General features: G+C 33.1%; 1 protein-coding gene across 7 annotated transcripts in view; it reads right to left on the reverse strand.

Moving 5' to 3' along the window:
* The window catches only part of NOX4 (NADPH oxidase 4), a 137,583-nt gene that overhangs the window by 18,365 nt on the left and 100,007 nt on the right, over positions 1-19,211 (reverse strand). For all 7 annotated transcript variants that reach the window (XM_025042647.1, XM_015600601.2, XM_025042643.1 and 4 more), the window contains 3 exons: positions 9,497-9,616; positions 7,849-7,957; positions 1,141-1,209 (listed from right to left, as the gene is read on the reverse strand). In XM_025042647.1, coding sequence (XP_024898415.1) covers positions 1,141-1,209; positions 7,849-7,957; positions 9,497-9,616 — 298 coding nt within the window. The remainder of the gene's footprint in view (positions 1-1,140; positions 1,210-7,848; positions 7,958-9,496; positions 9,617-19,211) is intronic.

Below are 19,211 nucleotides of genomic sequence, written 5' to 3' on the forward strand. Positions count from 1 at the left end.
AAATGCAGTCTAATTGCCTACTCTCAAAAAGAGGCCAAAGCATATAAACTTTCTTGAAGTGTTTTTACGCTGCAAACACAGTTGTCATATTTGAAACATTACGTGTGTAAAATACTACAAGTTGTCATTATAAATTTAGAGAAGTGATCTTAGACAAGACAGCCTAAGACAGAAGAGTTCCAAATCTTGTTACCTATCAACAAATAACTTCCAATGAACTGGCGTTTGCAATTAATAGAATATGAGATCTAAATCAGTGGTGAAAAGTAAGAGTGAAGTGAGAAGGGAGGAGAAAGCGTCTGAGTCCCAAACAAACTGAGAACCAAGTATAGTTTATGCTCTGTACCTTAATTACAGAAATATCATGAGGAATAATGATACTGACTTGCTTCATGAGAGTAGTAAAATAAAATATTTTTTACGTATCAAGTAGGGTAGAACTCTAACTAGAAAAAATAGGGTTAGATTAGTTTTGATATAACTGACAAGCATTCATATTTTGTATGCAAAGTATTATAGAAAATGTATGCTAGAAAATACTAAAAACGTGCAAGCATTCATGCCCAGGTTTATACACCTATGCAGCTCTTCAATGTTGTCTGTAAACATGTTTCTTCATCTATAATATGGGGATACCAATATCATCTACCTCTTGAATCTGTTGGAATCACATGAGATAATGTATATGATTGCTTACAGCACAGTGTCTAGCACAGAAAGTAAATGACATACGATGGCTATTACTATTTTTTTTTTTTTTAGTCTCCCTCGAAGGAAAATAAGCTTAATCGTGTATGACCTTATTGTCTCTCTTCACATAAAATCTCCCCTCAATGAACACAGTCACAAGACGGTTCATTTATGGTCAGATTTCTAAAGGTATAGAACTCAAGATGACAGTGAAGAGGAGAGAGAAACTCAAAAGACTTGCTCCAGCTACCTGTGAAGAAGACAAATGAAAAGCATAATACGCCCAATGTCAAGGACAAGCCAGGAGCTATCTGGATACATTCCAAGAAGACTTCCTCGGAGAAACTTCTCTTCAAATCACCTGCAGAAATTTTCTTCCAGCACAGCCCCTACAGTAAACCTTCTATTATTAAGAGGTCATTTAATTTACAATAACATCCAGCCACATACCTGTATCCCATCTGTCTGACTGAGGTACAGCTGGATGTTGACATAGTCGGGTCTGTTCTCGTGCCAAAACTAAAAGGACATAAAAGTAAATAGACATTAAAATTCTTTCTGTATACTCAGACTTTCTTCTAGTCTAACATATGTGATTCTAAAATTTGGTAAGTTGTATCTTGTTTAACCACAGTGAACATCTACAAGTAAATATATATACACACATATATGTGTGTGTGTGTGTGGGTGGGTGGGTGTGTGTGTGTGTGTGTATACACATCTACCTAAATACATATATATGTGCCATATACATGCCAGGTTCTAATGTTAATAACCTGCAGTCTACTACTGGTAATTAGGTATGATGGTGGTAGTAAAAGGGAATTATGTTATCTTCACAGATACAAAATTTAGCATGCTAAATGCTACGCTAATTCTCCCCTGAATCACTCTCCACATATTTCTTATTTTATTCTCTAAGAGTCGCAATTTTTATCCAAGAATTCATTCATAAAGAAACATGATTTTCTTATTAAACAAAGTCAATAGTGATATATAATATAGATGCTAGGAATGCAGGCTATTTAAGCAATGGTTTCCTGTGTATTAAAATTTATGAGGCAGGAACTACACCTGCAAAAATAAAATAGTCTGAAAAAATCTTGAACATTTCTATATCTTGAAAAATAAACTGACTAAGAAAAATATCACCTAAAGGAAAATTAATTCAACAAAGGGGGTAAAAGAGTTTTTGTTGTCCTCATATGCTTCCTTTTCCCCAGAAGACAAAAATAAATCTACTAATGATTGGCCTTGCTCTACTGAATCCTGATTTCTGAAATCTACATTTAAAAAAATACTTTTCTTCTTAGGCCTGCTTTCACCACCGTGAAATAAGGGAAAGCTGAAAGATACGGAAACAGCATCAAAAGTAGAAGAAATACAACAGCCATGGCGTGCTCTTTGGAGAAGAAATATGAGTGATGTGTGAATCCTGAGGAAAGGCTTAGAAGAGACCAACACTTTTTCAATAGCCAAACTATTTCTTGCACATAGATAGACATATTGGGTTTGTTTCCTTGAGATGGTAAGGCTTTGCTGGACCTTATTGCAGCAAGAGGATGAATCTTGATTTAAAGAGTTGTTTTTATATAGTGTGAAAGTAATGATTTTTAAAAAACTGATATTGTGGGACTCAAAGTAGAAGTTTTAGGAATGTAAAATATGTCATTTTTCAAAGAGGGAGTGATTAAGCAGTTTCATTACCCCTCTGGCACCTCTTACAATGGTAAGGACACCTGGCAGGTAACAGACTCATTTCTATTGCCATGCCTACATGACTGGAGATTTCCAGGAAGTTACTCAACTTAATCTGTGCCTCAGTTTCTTCATCAAAACAATGATACTGTTGAAGACAGTATCTCACTGATGTCCCTCCCAGATCTAAAATTATACATTTTACGTCCCTCCCAGATCTAAAATTATACATTTTTCTGACAGGTGGCAATTCTGAATTATAAAATCCCAATAAAAACATATGTTATTTTAAAAATGATAAGGGATGATTCTTAGCACCCATAATATTCTTAAAATACAATCATTAATTATACCCCATCCAATAGCTGCCTCAAGTTCCATCCAAATGCTAAATTCATTTTAAGGCCCTTTCTGAATTAAATCAGGGTTTATGAATTTTAATTGGGAATAAACTGAGGAATTTCCAGGTGCCAATAAATGGATAGCATCTCACATAACAAATGGCTCATGTTGAATCTTGTCTTAAATGTCTACCAGGATGTTGCTCTGAGATCAGTCCAAGGACTCCTGTACCAGTAACTAGCACTTAATACCCACATCCCGCCCCCAAGAGAACTATTTAAATAATATTCTTAATGATTTCAATTTCTTCATTTTAACTTATCTCTCACTAAATACTAGTAATAATATCTACTAAAGAATTTTCTTCAGGTCAAGGAAGCAGTGAAAAAACAAATAAATGGATCAACACAGTCTTGCAAATAGATCAGAATTGTAGGATCATGCACAAGATTATGTTTTTCATTTTTATTTCTCCTGGCTATCATTCTTCCTTATTTTCTCACAAATAAAAAATAACAGGATGTCAATCCTCAAAGGAATTTTACAGATTACTAATAGGAATGATAGCAATCATTTATTAAATACTTTCAACATGATAGATACTTTAAATATGTTAAAGCTAAAGTTCACGTAGGCTTTAAGTGCTGTTATCCTCATTTACAAATTGAAAGTGTAAATAAGGTTTATAGAGGTTAAGTAATAAATCCAAGATCTTACAGTTAGTATGAGGTAGAACTACTGTTCCATTATAAGTGACAGACTCCAAATGCCTGATGTAGCCCTGGTTCCTCTTTTTGATTTTCCCAATGTGACCTGCAGAAGTGAAGTGACTTAAGCAAGTCATATAGTTAGTTACTGGCAGACTTGGTACCACATCACCTGATATCTGGTCTTGCACTCTTTTAATTCACTAGGTTGGACAATCAGACCAAGCAAGATCCACCTAAGATGATACTTTTGTAATCATTACAGATAGTCTGACACTAACATAGAGTGGCTAGGGCAGCTAGATGTTCTAGGCATTCTAGAATGCTGTGAAAGAATTCACAGTTGTAAGAAGATTGAAAGACTGTATATTTTCATTTGGTTTTCAAAAATACTATTACCTACCATCACCAAAACTATAGGTAAAGTAACTATGCTTTATTGCTATTGGTATTGGCCCTTGTCCTTCCCTCCCCCTCGTCCCTCCCTCCCTCCCTCTCTCTCTCTCACACACACATACACACACACAGAAATTGGTAATACAGTTGCAAACATGGAAAATAATAAAAGGTTTTTCTTTTTAGCATTATTCTCAGAGGCACAATTGAAGAACCAGTGTTCGTCCTGCTGATGCGAAAAATCAAAGCAAGTATGCAGAGGTGCATGTAGAAGATAATCATCACAACATTGTTTACAATAGTTTTAAGCTTTTATAGTATTTTCCCCATTGAATCCTTAGGTTAAAATATATCCATCAAAAAAACTTTAAAAAAAATGTATAAATCTTAAGATTCAACTACCTTGAAAGTACAGCCACTGACATTCTTTTCTTTATTCTTCTTCCGACTACTTGCTTTATAAAGCATTTATTATTCAAATGTACCTTTCCACATCTTGAATTAATTATAGCCTTTCACTTGAAAAAACATATAGGCTCTATAAGTCAGTTCAAGAAAGATTTTTAAAAGTTAGAAAAATAGGCAAGGGCAGAATTAGGAAATCTCAGAAGTAACACAAATGGTCAACAATCAATGAAGCAAGGTTCAATCTCATTAACATTCGGGGGAAGGTACGATGAGATCTCACTGTTTAAGAGATTTGTAGAAATTTAAAAGATTGGTAATATAATGTTTTGAAATAAATTTCTCTTACATTCTTTGGTGAAAATGTAAATTGTTTTAGTCTCTCCTGGGGCTATTTTGTGAGTATACATTAAAATTGTTAATTTATTCATAACCTCCAACTCAGGGAGTCCAGTTTCTGGCATCGACCTAGAAAAAATACTCGCAAATTCGAGAGTGGTGATAATGCTCTTCTAGAAAGGTTTTCTTCCCCTAGCCTCATATCTTTTTTTAAGTCAAATTTATGGGGTGACATTGGTTAATAAAATTACACAGGTTTTGAGTGTACAATTCTATAATACATCATCTGTATATAGCATTCTGTGTTTACCACTCAAAGTTAAATTTCTTTTCATCACCATATATTTGACATCCTTTACCCTTATCTACCTCTCCCCACCCTCGATAACCACTAAATTGTTGGCCATTTGTATGTTTTCTTGGAAGAAGTGTCTGTTTGGGTCCTCTGCCCATTTTTTAATTGAATTGTTTGTGATTTTTTGTTGAGTTGTATGAGTTCTTTGTATATTATAGATATTAGCCCCTTATCAGAGGCGTTGTTTGCAAATGTCTTCTCCCATTCAGCTCTTTGTCTTGTTGATGGTTTCTTTTGTTGGGCAGAAACTTTTGAATTTGATACAGTCCCATTGGTTTATTTTTGTTTTTACTTCCCTTGCCTTTGAAGTCAAATTCATAAAATCCTCTCTAAACCCAAGGTCCAGGAGTGTAGTATCTAGGTTTTCTTCTATGAATTGTTTCAGGTCTTATGTTTAGGTCTTTCATCCATTTTCAGTTAATTTTGGTGTGTGGTAACAGATAGCAATCTAGTTTCACTCTTTTGCAGGTAGCTTTCCAATTTTCCCAGCACCATTCATTGAAGAGGCTTTTCTTTCTCCATTGTACGCTTTTGGCTCCTTGTCAAAAAACATTGGCCCATATATACAGGGGTTTATTCCTGAACTCTCTATAATTTGAAGTCAGGCAGTATGATACCTTTGGCCTTGTTTTTTATTCTCAGGATTGCTTTGACTATTTGGGATCTTTTGTGATTCCATAAAAATCTGATGATTTTTTGTTCTATTTCTTTAAAAAATGATGTTGTCCTTTCAGTGGCTTCTCATCTCTACTTTTTTGCCCCTCCTGATTCAGCAAGTCCCTGGAGGGGCCCAGGAATTTGTACTTTTTTATCATGGTAAAATATATATAACATAAACTTACCATTTTAATCACTTTTAAGTGCACAGTTCAATGGCATTAAATACATTCATATTGGTGTGCAACCATTATCACCATCTTTCTCCAGAATTTTTCTTCTCAAATTGAAACTCTGTATCCATAAAACAATAGCCCTATTCCTCCTCCTTCGCAGCTCCTGGCAATCAGCATTCTGTGAAACTGACTACTGTAGGTACCTCATATAATTAGAATCAGATATTTATCCTTTGGTGTCTGGAATAATTCATTTAGCATAATGTTTTCAAGGTTCATCCATGTTGTAGCATGTCTCAGAATTTCATTCTTTTTAAGTCTGAATAGTATTCCATTATATGTATATGCGACATTTTCTTAATCCATTCATTTATCGATAGACATTTAGGTTGTTTCCACCTTTTGGCTATTGTGAATAATGCTGCTGTGAATATTGGTGTAAAAATATCTGTTCAAGTCATTGCTTTCAATTCCCAGAACCCATTTATTTTTCCATAAAATCTAAAGGCCTTACGTAATCTTCTTCCTTTAAAAAAGCATACATACCACCTCTCTGGTTGTTTTCCTTACTGTTTTCCCCCTTGTTTACTAAGCTTTGCCCACACAGCTCTCTCATCTTCCTCCAATCTTCCAAGCATACGACTGCATCAGAGCGCTTGCCTGTGAAGTTGGATCCCTTTGGCCTTAAAATTTTTCCCAAGACACCTGCCTAGTTTGCTCACTCACTTTACTCAGGTCTCTGCTCAAATACCATTTGTTTTGTGGACATTTCTGAATATGCAATATAAAGTAATATGGCCTCTGTTATTTATTCTTTGTTGCTTTACCTCACTTTCCTTTTCTTCTTTCTCCTAACTGGAATCAGACATCCTATTTCTTTATTGGTTTGTTGTCTATCTTCCCCACTTAGAATGTAAATCACATGAGATCAGACACTTGTTTTTTTTTTTTTGTTCTCCAATGTAGCTCCGTGTCTTGGAACAGTTTCTAATTCATAGTAGGTAATTAGTAAATATTTGATGAGTGATAAAATGACTGACTGACTGAAGGAATGCATATATGCACAAAAAGGCATGTCTGATATTTACTGTAGTACTTTTCGTAATAAAAAAGAAAATATCCATCATTAGAGAGTAGTTAAAAAACTAGATACATCCATAATATGAAATATTCTACAGCAGTAAAAAAATGAGGTAACTCTATATGCACTATTATTAAAAATGTTCATGACATAGAAATAAGTTTTAAAAAGCAATTTTAAGAATAATACAAATAGGATGCTAGAATTTATAGAACACTCATTAGTTATCTATTGTTAAATAAATTGAATGGGGAATGTAGTAGGGGAGAACTTTGCTTATCTAAATTATTTTAAAAATTTGCACCAAGGATGTATATGTGCATTACTTGCATAACTTGAAAAAAATAAAGATAGATATATTAATAGATATATAAAAGATTACATGTTGGATAGATGAAGAATTCCTGCTTTCACCTCTGCAAGAAATAAAACTTAGAATTTGGGATTTTTGACATTTGGCATAGTGTGCCAAAAGTCTGGTTATGGTCCATTTGGATTATTAAAGAAATAAGAGGTCTTAGAACAAAAGGTGGAAAGTACAGTAGTAATTGTCTGCTTATGTTTCCCTCTGTCTTCCTCTACCATCCCATATGCATACATTTGCATACATCATATACAGATATATGCACACACTACCAGCCATATGCATACATTTCTATGTTAAAATACTCTGTTAGAATATATAAGTAAGCATTTCTATGTTAAAACATATCATTCATATAGATATCTATTCATATAGATATCTATGTATGTAATCTATATAAATATAGATATAGATATCTATATAAGTAATCACAAATATCAATATCTGAAAAGGTATGTACCAATTAACAGATGTTACCTGTTTTTGTAAGTTTAGGAGATTTTTTTTCCTTCTTACTACTTGTCTGTATATTTTCCAGTTTATTCTATAGCAAGCATTTATTACTTCAGTAATTTGAAAGACAATAATTATATTTTTAAAGTAAAAAATTGCAAAAGTAAAAACAAACCTAATTTTACCTTGTTATGCAACACACAGAGTAAGTCTGCAAACCAACGGAAGGATTGGATATTTCTGCACACCCAAATAAAATACAGCCTTCTAAGTTTGTATGGTTTCCAGTCATCCCTTTAAAATTAAAATAACATGACAGTGATTAGGATGGCAAAAAAATAAGTTAAGAATCCATGTATCTTCGAAAATTTTGCCCTTCATTAGTAAGTAACCAATAGAAAAACCAGTCATTTACATTCCAAGTGTCTGATATAAAACTTACTAAAACACCCAAATAAATCTAAAATGCTGACTCAAAGACATGATATACTCATATTATACATGAATTTTAGTTCATACTTGTGAATATTATATGCATATCACCCACTTCCAGTTGAAGGTAATAAACTAAACTCCTCAATCAGAATAATACCGGCCCTGCATCTCAGAAAGTTCTTTATTTTCAGTGAATTCTATCACCTGGCGGGGCTCCAGTCATCATCAGTCTTGCCTGGCTTCCACGCAAAGTGAGCCAAAACCATTCCAGAAATTGGTTGTTTATCCCCTTCATAACATCATTAAAGAAGGAGATTTCACAACCACCTACTATGTAATGCATTCCAGTAACTCATGATTCCAAGCCTGGATTCCCATTTATAATTAGGAAGTAGGCTAGAGATTAAGAAAATACTCTTTCCTTAACTTTAGGTGTCCAAATAACTTGCAATATGTTTTCAGAAACACATGATTGCTGGCTTGAAATAACCTTCAAAAAATCCTAAATTCATATCAAGTATTTGAAATTGAAATATGATATCATTCAAACACATCACCTTTTGGGGGGGTACTACATTAAACAAATTTCATGCAAATTGTGTCTTGTCGAAAAGTGAATGGAATAGATTTGAGAATACTTTCATATTGTCATTTTGTTTGTGTTTTCACGACAATATTAATCAGTTAATTTTTGCTTAAAATCCTAGAACTAAAATAACTGCAAATGTATTTCATGATTAAGCAATCTAACATCTAAAATTTCTATCTTTTGGTCTGTTATAAATTTGCTGAGTAACAGACCAAAAAATGAAGGCCTCATTTTGTCATCTCCTCAAACTTTCCCTGACATACTTCTACAATAATACTAGCCCTTTATTTCTATATCCCATTAATCTCTCTTCTTTTCATTGTAGTTCTAATATTCTCTGAAATATTGTTATTTATTAGTTTCTCACTGGTTTATTTTTACCTGCTTCATTTGAATGTAAGGTTTTTAAGGGCAGGCACTCAGCTTTATTTGTTACTGTGCTTCCAGTAACTAGAAGATGGATTAGCACACAGGTGCTCAAAAATATTTGCTGACTGAATGGATAAGTGGTGTCACTTACCACTGATGAGGAAGTAGAGAAATGAAGGCTGGTGGAATGACTTTAATAGAGGATAAGGGCAGAGGAATGCATAATTGTGATACTGACATATTTTACAGGAGAGCATGCTGAAAGTCAAAGACCACATGATAAGAATCACTGAATTATTCCTCTCATCGACCAGTAAGTAAATGGAGTTCCTCCAACAAGTAGAAGGATTCAGTAAGGATTTACTTCATACTAAAAGAGAGATGTCTAAAATATTGGCAGTTCTCTATTTGGACTAATAAAATGGATCAAAATGACATACAGCAGAGTGTTGAGTATTGATGCAAATGGAGTTACTCCAATGCCTCCAGCCACGCAGAGGCTAACCTCATAGTTCAATGATTCCTCAAATGGACTTCCAAAGGGACCATCAATGTATAGCCTGTAGAGAAGGCAGACAATGGTGGGAAAGATAAAAATGAGTTAAATTAATTTTCTGTAACATATAGCAAACATACTGAAAACAATTTCTAGGCTTTGTGATGGTTTAGGTCTTACTTCATCAAATTTCACAGTGATAAGCCAAAAGGAACAAGAAATGTTCATGAACTGTTCATATTAGAATAGTACATCTGTTTCTTAGCATACCTTTTTAGAGGTTAACAGTCATTTAACATATAGAAAAATGTATATAGGACCATGACAGATAGCTAAGGACAAGTTAAAGCTCTGATCATATTATATTACTATATTTGACTAAATTAAAATACCAACTGCTTTACTGTCTATATTTAATAAATAATGTTCACGTTAATGGCAAAGTCAGTAGTAGAAATATTTACCAAAACATTTACTATGTGAACAGAAAAGTAATAGGAGAAAAGAAAAGAAACGAATACAGTTCCTCCTCTTGCCACAGTTAAGTTTTATCAGTATAGAAACAGCTGGAGAACAATCTCAAAGGAATTTCTAATTACTCTACTAGTGATTATATATTCAAATGTGTGTGTGCATGTCTGTGTGTGAAATCCTTAACTACAACAAAACTTGCTAATTGTTCACTCAATATTCATCCATTCTTTCTTATTTAAAAAAAAATTAAAAAACAAATAAACAACAACAACAAAAACATTCATTCCATTCAGGGAAGCAAAGTACCAGCCAAAACACTACATTTCCCAGACTCTCGCATCCATTTCGGCTGTGTGACTATGTTCTGGTTAAAGGAGTATAAATGTAAGTGCAACTGGAAAAAGTGGAAGGCTCCTTGCAGGAAGCTGTCTCAGTTGAAAGTTGCATCTCTTTATTCCTCCACCTTTCTTTCCTCCTTCCTGGTACCTAAAATGTTGACTTGATGGTCTAAATACTTATCTTTGATGACTATAGAATTACCATACCGTCTATGAACTACCTAGTTCCAGATATCTGTGTTAAAAATAAAAATAAAAAACATACAAGGTGCTACTGTTTTAAAACTCTTTTTATTGTAAAAAAAAAAACTTTGCTAAAAAATAGTAACATTTCTAAAAAGTACATTTGTGTTCTCAGCCTTATAATACACATGTCATTCATTGTTAGGAATGATTCCAACAGATCGCTTAAGATTAAGCATCTGTGGGCTTACCAGTTAAGTGTTTGCCAACTACATTTATGAATGGATAGTCTTTTGACCTGTAAGCTCTATGCATGTAGTCTGTATTATATACTACTAATCATTGCCAAAATCTGTTTTCCTTTCCTCCTAGGTACTCAATAGACTATGCTTCCTGGGCTTTTTGTGATTATATTGAGCCTTGTGTCCAATTCTGACCACTGGGCTATGAGTGGAAGCAACATTTGCTATTTCTGGAGTGAGGCAGGAAAAGTTTTTCCCTTCCACATGACAACAGTCAAACTTTAAATGCTTAAGGTAGTGTTCTAAACATAGCAGAAATTCAGAAAATAGTGATGAATCATACACTCACAATATGCTTGATTCTTATATCTATTTCACTCAAACTTTACAACTTATTTACTCAACAAACAAAAATACATATTTCAAAGTTAATAATACAGTATATTGGGTTCTTGATAGAAATCTCAAAATATCACTGGCTCAAAAACAACATATGAGAATTGATTCTACCAGTTTTTACCATGTAAGCAAATTTAGAACATAAACATTTAGCAACAAAATTGGGTAAAAATAAGTACTTCCAACTGTAAAAACTGGATTATTGTAAATCTGTACAACTATTTTAGAATCCACTAGACCTAGTGCCATCGTCTTAGTCATACACTCATTCATTCAACAAATGTTTTTCCGCTCCTGCAGTGTACCAGACACTGTTTCAAGTGTGTAGGATACAGAAGTGAGTGAGGTAGAAAAAGTCCCTGATCTCATGGTTCTTCTATTCTGGTAGGAAAAGAACTAGCCCTTAAGTAAAGATATAAAAAGATATATAATGCCACAGTGAAACATGCTTCTAAAAATAGGTAAAACATAATAATTATTGAGGCTAGGTGATTTGGCACGTAAAAGTTCATTATAGTGTTCTGTTTACCTTTGTATATGCTTGAAATTTTGCATAGGCAGTTTAAATGTGCATGTGCCATTCAATCAGAGACCTAAATGAAGTGAAGGAGTAAGATATAAAACCGTCTGAGAGAAGGATCTTTCCAGCAAAAGTAACAGAAAGTGTAAATAAACAAAGCATTCTTGGCTCAAGTATATATGCACACCAGCTAAACCCTTCTCAGGAAATTTCAGCTCAGCTTCTCTGTTCAATCTGCTGATAATTGTGTTTAAGAATTTTCTTTGTGAAGGACTAATGCTCTATTTGGACCATTCCATGCCGGTTTCTGTTGATTAACAAATATTTTAGCACCTATCTTATAAAAAGCACTCTTCAGGTGCTGGAGGTTATGGCTGTGAACAAGAGACAAAAATCCCTGTTCTTGTAGAAGGCTTCTCTTTGATGTGGTTATCTGATATCCTTCATTAGTGTATACTTATCAAGAATCTTCTAAATGCAAAGTTCTGGAGATAGAAAAGTATAACTCTTGTCCTCAGCAATTTTGGTGCTGCCCCACTACTTTATATGCATGCCTACTTCCAAAAAGGAAAAACAGACACAGGGCATTTTATTTGAGTAGCCAAGGATAAGAGAGAGGACTCATTAAGCAATTACCTTTCCTACTTGTCTGCTTTCAATCCCCTATCCCCACCACCACCTCCAAACACACACACATTCCTTACATCCCATATAACTCCTCTTGGGTGTTCCTGAATAACTTTGGCCAACAAGACAAGAACTCAGGGTTCTAGTGACTTACTAGGGTTGGGTCATCAGTAAGTTATTTGTCCTATCTAAATCTGGTTTCCTACATCTCTAAAAGGAGCAAACAGATGTGATAACACAGAAAACACCTGCTAAGGACTGTAGAGGGCCACAAGTAAATGCTTGTTTTGTTAATGGCATTGATGAGCACCTACAGTCCACTGTCAGGCCATCTGAGAAGTCCAGCATAATACAGGAAATGGACCAAGTTCAGGATGAGTTAAAAAAAAAATGTAGGTGAGAATGTGATTTGAAGAACCTTAGAGAATCAGCTGTTTTTCCACTGGAAATTCTTTTTGCACAAAGCGAAACAAAATTTTGATTTTTTGAGAGGAAGGATGAAAAATGAAATTACTGGTAATTGATTAGTTGGCAACACCTGGGCCTCTGAGGAAGGCAGAAAGAGGAACTACTTAAATCATTTTTTACATGTATAACCTGGTTAATGTGCAAAATCCATTGCCTTTAATTTATAAGCAGTGACTTTTTTCTCCCTTAGTACCTGGTTTTTAAAAGAATGCTACATTATTACTATCATTACATATGTGACAAGATTATAGAAACTAGAGGCAACTATTCAAAGTCTTGCAACAACATAGTAGAGGTGAGATCAACCTGACATATTTTTAAAGTTCATGATGACCAATGAAAAGTTCCTTTAAGAAAATTGTGAATATAAGAGAATTCTAAGAAAAGGAAGAATCATTTTCCCTAGCCCACGCAGAAATATATAAACATTTTTTAAATAAGTTTTTCTCTTTAAAGTAGAATTCATTAAATGTTAATGGTTTAACTGTTTTAATGAGTAACATTGATCAGCTGATACACCAGTTATTTAGATCTCCTTTTCTCAGTGAAGAAATCCATCAGTTATAAATTAACTTAACTATATTAAAAAATAAATGTACAACCAAAACTTTTTGAAATTGTATTTTCCAGTACTTCTTATCATATCTCCCAAAACACATTGATAACATAATTAATTAAAAAGAACTTATTTTGAGAATCTGAGGAAAGAACTAGTTAGAATTCATAAAATTATTTTAAGAAAAAATCTCTATTAATTAAAAAATAGATATTAATTGTACTAGTATTTCCCAAAAGGGATTTCAAGGGACAATAAAATATGGGGGAAAAAAGTGTCTCATAGTCAAATAAATTTAGGAAATGTATTAAGAAAAATTTTATTTTATTCATGTGATTTTTAAAAAATATCTTTAATTCAAAAGTTCTCCAGGCTTTTAACATGCCAAAGTGCCTCAATAATTCCCAAGTAGGCAATACATGATACTCTGTAAAAACATATTTCACCACAAACTCCTTCTCTCCACAAAATGTCTGTTAAGATTTTAGAGAATAGAGAACAATTTAGGAAATGGAGACCTAGAATCAAGAAAAAGAAAAGGTACTTTTCTTTAACAGGTTAATTCCCTTGTGTGGTTTAACAAAAGATAACCTTAGCTACAATAGACATTGCAAAAATTGTTTTAAAGATTAAATAAGCAGGAGGGAGAATTAATGTGCTTTTATTTAATTCAACATATAATAATGGAAGTTTTACTATGAGTAAGGCCCACTACCAACTGCTGCAGACAAAAAAAAGAAAGAAAAAAAGAAAGAAAGAAAGAGAGAGAAAGAAAAAGAGAAAGAAAGAAAGAAACAAACAAACAAACAAACAAACCAGAGGTGAGTAATTGCAATGTCTTTACTCAAGGAGGTTAGAAAAAGGAAACTGGCTAGAACAAACATACACAAGTATAAAAAAATAAGGCACAATTTGAGAACTTAAGTGTGTTATAGATCCATATGACATATACACAATACTTTGTACTTTTCACATATCTGTCATAATCTTAACACTTTATGAGATAGGTGCAATATTATCATCCTCATTTAACAAATGAGAAACCTGAGGCCACAAGAGATGCCATGACCAGTCTGAAGTTTCCCACCTCCTGGATGGGATACTGGATTGGAGGAGGAAAGAGGGTGTGAGGAAGAATAAAAGGTGAGGAGAGAGAGACCAGAGTCCAGTCCTTAAAGAAAATCTGTTAGGTTATGCATCTCAGTCACAGATCCAAATACATATTTCTGTCTGAAAATAAGATGTGCTTTCGTGACAGTCAGTGAGAACTATCAGATGTGAGAACTATCAGAAACTAACTTGCTCGCACACAGGCGGGAAAAGAAGAGCACCATTGCTGCACAGCTGCTTTGAGTAGCCTTGTACTGTACTGAATCATGCAGCTGATAAAAGCGAAAAGAATGTATACAGACACTTTGCTAATGATAGTCTTTGCAGGGATAGAAAAAGGAAACCATTATTTTTAGCAAAAGCTAGATGGTGTCAAATGTTGCAATTGTTCAGTGGTGTTTAGGTTTTATAGCCATGTACTTACAACTTTTTTAAAAACTACTTTTATTATGCAGAGCCCAGCGAGGGAGGGTTGGAGTTAGCTTTGTTACAATTCTGAAATTCTCTGTCCCTAACTTCTCTGTAACCATAAAACTATCATTTAATTACATATTTTGATAAATATAAGTTTCTTAGGAATTAAGATTTCACATCATAAAAGAATGAACTTTATTCAATAAATATTTTTAAAGAATAAACAACAATTATGATGTGCGAATGTAAGACAAAAGATCTTGTTATTATTAGCCATATCCAATGAAAGAGTAGGCTATAAGAGGGTAGTATAAAAAGTAAACTAAATATTTTTTATTAATAGCCATTAGGTGGATACAGCACAATTGTATGATGTTTTAAAGATTAAAAAGCACATCTATATAAATTTCTTTTCTTAATTATATTTAATAGGGTAACACTGGTTAATAAAATTATATAGGTTTCAAGTGTACAATTCAATAATACACCATATGTCTATTACATTGTGTGTTCACCATCCAAAGTCAAATCTCCTTCTGTCACCATATGTTTGACCCCTTTTACCCTTAACTACCTACTTCTCTCCCCTAATAACCACTAAACTCTTGTCCATATCCATGAGTCTTTATTTGTCTTGTTTGTTTTTGTTTTCAGTTTTATACCCCACATATAAATTTCTGATTTGATCTCAGACCAATCTATGTCAGCAAAATATGGCAAAAATGGGTATTCTTCCACATATTCTACCTGGGTTAATGTCAAAGATGTTACTTTTAACGAAGTTTCGGACTATAACAAGCCTCCGGGACAGTGAGGTTTCTATAGGAAATAGCTATTTTTGAACTAAACTAGACAGCCCAAGGATAATTTTTTTACCAAAATAAATTTATGGAAAGATACTACAATACAAAATCATTAGCCTGTTCCTTGTCTAACCTGACAATAGAGCTATGCAATTGGCACAGTGCTGTGTGCTTTAGATGAATTATTTATAATTATTAAATAAGAGTTATATGGTGTTATTCCACTTTATTGTTTAAAAGCTGAGATTCTACAAGTTTAAATATTTGCTTAAAGCCAACATCTAATAAGCCACACGTCTACCAACAGAATAAATTCCATTTCTGTTTATAAACAAAGTAAAAACATCTTTCTCAATTAGGAGTTTGCTCTAATTCTTTCAATCAGAGAAATAATTAATTGAACCTTTTATCTATGATTAGTTATTCTCTTTATGTTCAGAAATATTTTTACTTGAAAGTCTATCTTATCTGAAATAATTTTTCTTTGGTTAGAATCTCTCTGCTACATTATTTGCCTTCTTTAACTTTCAGCCTTTCTATATCTTTATGTTTTGTGTGAATCTCTTGAAAACAACTTACTGCACTATTTCATATTCTCGATCTAGTCTGACAGCCTTTTCCTTTGAACTGTAGAATTTAGTTCGATTTTGTGGAATTACTTACCACAATATCATCTTGTACTGTTTATTGATCCAACCTTTTTCTTGTTTCTTCCCCTCCCCCTTTCTTGACTATTTTTACATTAAGTATTTGTCTCTGCTTTTAGTTTTTTATAAGTAAATTATGATGTTTCCCACGATAAATTTATTTTTATTATGTTGAGATTTATTAGTAACCCTGAATTTGAGCTATTATTTTTTCAAATATTACATCTCCTATACTGTTTCTCTCTCTTTTTCCTTTCCTTTTGGATTTCTAATATAAAGAAAGGCAGGAACTTCTCATTCCATCCACAATACTTCTTAACCTTTCTTTTATATTTTCCATATCTTTGTCTCTCCGTGCTGCATTCTGGATATTTGTTTTATTTGACAATTTATTTACTCTATGGTTGTGTTAATCTGCTAAATTTATAATATTTTATCTTTCATTTCTAGAAGTTCTATTGGCCCTTTTCAAAAGTACCTTGAATCTTACTCGTCCCATGTCTTATTATTTTAATGCTGTTTCAATTCTTTAGAGATATTAAACATTTTTTTTATACTTTTTGAATATATAATTTCTACTAACATGTGCTCATGGTGTTTTGTCTCCTCATTTAAAGGAAATACGAGCTCATATTCCTTGGTGCCTTATGTATAAGAATCCTTTGAGAATTAAAATGTGTCCCCCAAAAGAGAATTTTTATTTTCTCCTTCCAGGCAATAGGAGAATGCCATAAATCTAAAAGCACTTTAAACTAAATTTTCATCTCTGGGTTTATTGAGCTACATATATATTATGAATCTACCATTCTAACCCAAGTGAGATGGAGCTTGTGGATACTAAATATCTGGGGAGGTTTTTAAAAAAATTTTCCTAGAGTCAAGGACAAAATAAGTCAATTATCTCTGCTATCTCCTTCTGCAGAGCAGATTATTTAATCTTTACTTTATCCAGTGATGATGTTTCACTTAAGGATTTAAGGCCATTTGCAGAGGTCTCTGATCTGCTCTCCAACTCTCCTCAGAGTCCAGGTCTTATCTCTGTTCACCACAAATATAGTCCATTAAAACTGGTTCTAGTATTTTGGTGAATAAATAGGTATGTTGTTAAGAGCAAATATGAACTCACTCACTCACTTTACTTACTCATTTAGATAGGAAATTTTTTGTGGTTTATGACTCCCAGCAATTTCCTTCATGTCCTACCATCTCAAACATGCAATAAAATATTAGTGTGTGTGGGGTAGGACACATTCTTATATTTTCTGTACCAGTAAGATTATTATTGAGTATTTAGTATGCTATATTATATTTATTTTCCCTCTTAAATACACACCCACACAATTGTAGATGAATCCCCACTATTGGACTTAGTTCCTATAGAAAATTAAGAATAAAAATACATTTTTTGTATTGATTTTGCTTGTTGTGCTGGCTAATGTAGGCCTGATCTGCTAACAAGAAACTTGAAACTTTTATTAACATGTAATAGCTCAAATAATATTTTTTTAAAAAGCTGCCAAACTCTTTAAACTGTTTAAACACTAGGTAGTTAACTGGAAACAAATTATAAACTGACCAACCCTTAGTAAATTTTCAAGTATAACATCTAGCAAATTTCACACCCCACTCTAACATATATTTAAACACAGCTGCAACCCTTACTAAAATAAAATTATCTCTGAAAGCTTTTAGAGACAATATATTCGGTTAAAATACTTTTTAAGATTGAGTTTATACCTATAGACTTTTGTACTATAATTAGTCTTTCCAACAAAAAAGTATTATTTTATAAATTGTATTTAATTTGAACTGTCGTTTATTTAGATGGTCATGAATCCTTATATTTTCTATGGCTTACTATGTTTTTAGGCTCAAATATTTTACAATTTTTTTCTCAAACAAGTTATTTCATCCTTTTCCTAACTCCTTTTTCTACATGGCAACTTTCCTCTTGCTAAAAGCAAGGTAATAGCAGGTCTTTATCTTAATTTCTAGCTAATCTTAGTTGCACAGACTTTTAAACCTCAAATTTCTTTGCATTATATTTTGTTTTTGTCATGTCTTTTCCATTAGTTTAGAGAGCTCAGTTTAACTAAGAAATAGACCATGATTTCTATCATTATTGTTCATCTTATCATCACAGCTGGAAAAAAAAAAGAGGGGGTAGGGAAGAAACAGAAAAAAATAGAACAAATAAAAGTACAATGTAATTCAATGTAAATGAACTAAAAATCAGTTCAAAAGAAAAGACTGTCAGACTAGAATTAGAAAGTAATAGCTCTTTTAAGAGATTCACCTAAAATACAAGGATGAAAAAATGTTAAAAGTTTAAGGATCTAGAAGGGAAATTCTAACTGTTGCATAATAATTATAGTTACAATGATTTCTAATAAAATAAACTTTATGGAAAAAACATTACTATGGATATGTTGTTACTAATGATTGATAATTCAGCTGAATGTGCTTTTTCAGATTTCCTTTGTAATCAAAGACAGGTGACTATGGGGAGAGAGGCTTCTCTATCCTATTCTCTTTTTTTTCTGCTTAGCGCTGAGCACTTCTCTTCCCTGGGGACAGTTGTAATAAATTTCACTTTGAAAGGGATAAAAAGCCCCTCATTAGGCTTTGACTAATATATTGTGGCACATTCCTATTCAAAGTGTGGTTCTTGAACCAATAGCATCAATTTTACCTGAGAACTGGTTAGAAAGACAGACTCTTAGGCCCCGCCTCAGACTTACTGAATCAGAACCTGTGTTTTATTTTACTAAGATATCCAAGTAATTCTCACACATATTAAAGTCTGAGAAGCACTGCTCCAGTGCATCTTTCCAGATAACTCTGTTGATGTCAATTATAATGTGAGAACGTCCCTCTA

The sequence above is a fragment of the Pteropus alecto genome, unplaced genomic scaffold (assembly GCF_000325575.1).
Source record: "Pteropus alecto unplaced genomic scaffold, ASM32557v1 scaffold7, whole genome shotgun sequence".
NCBI classification, from domain to species: Eukaryota; Metazoa; Chordata; class Mammalia; order Chiroptera; family Pteropodidae; genus Pteropus; species Pteropus alecto.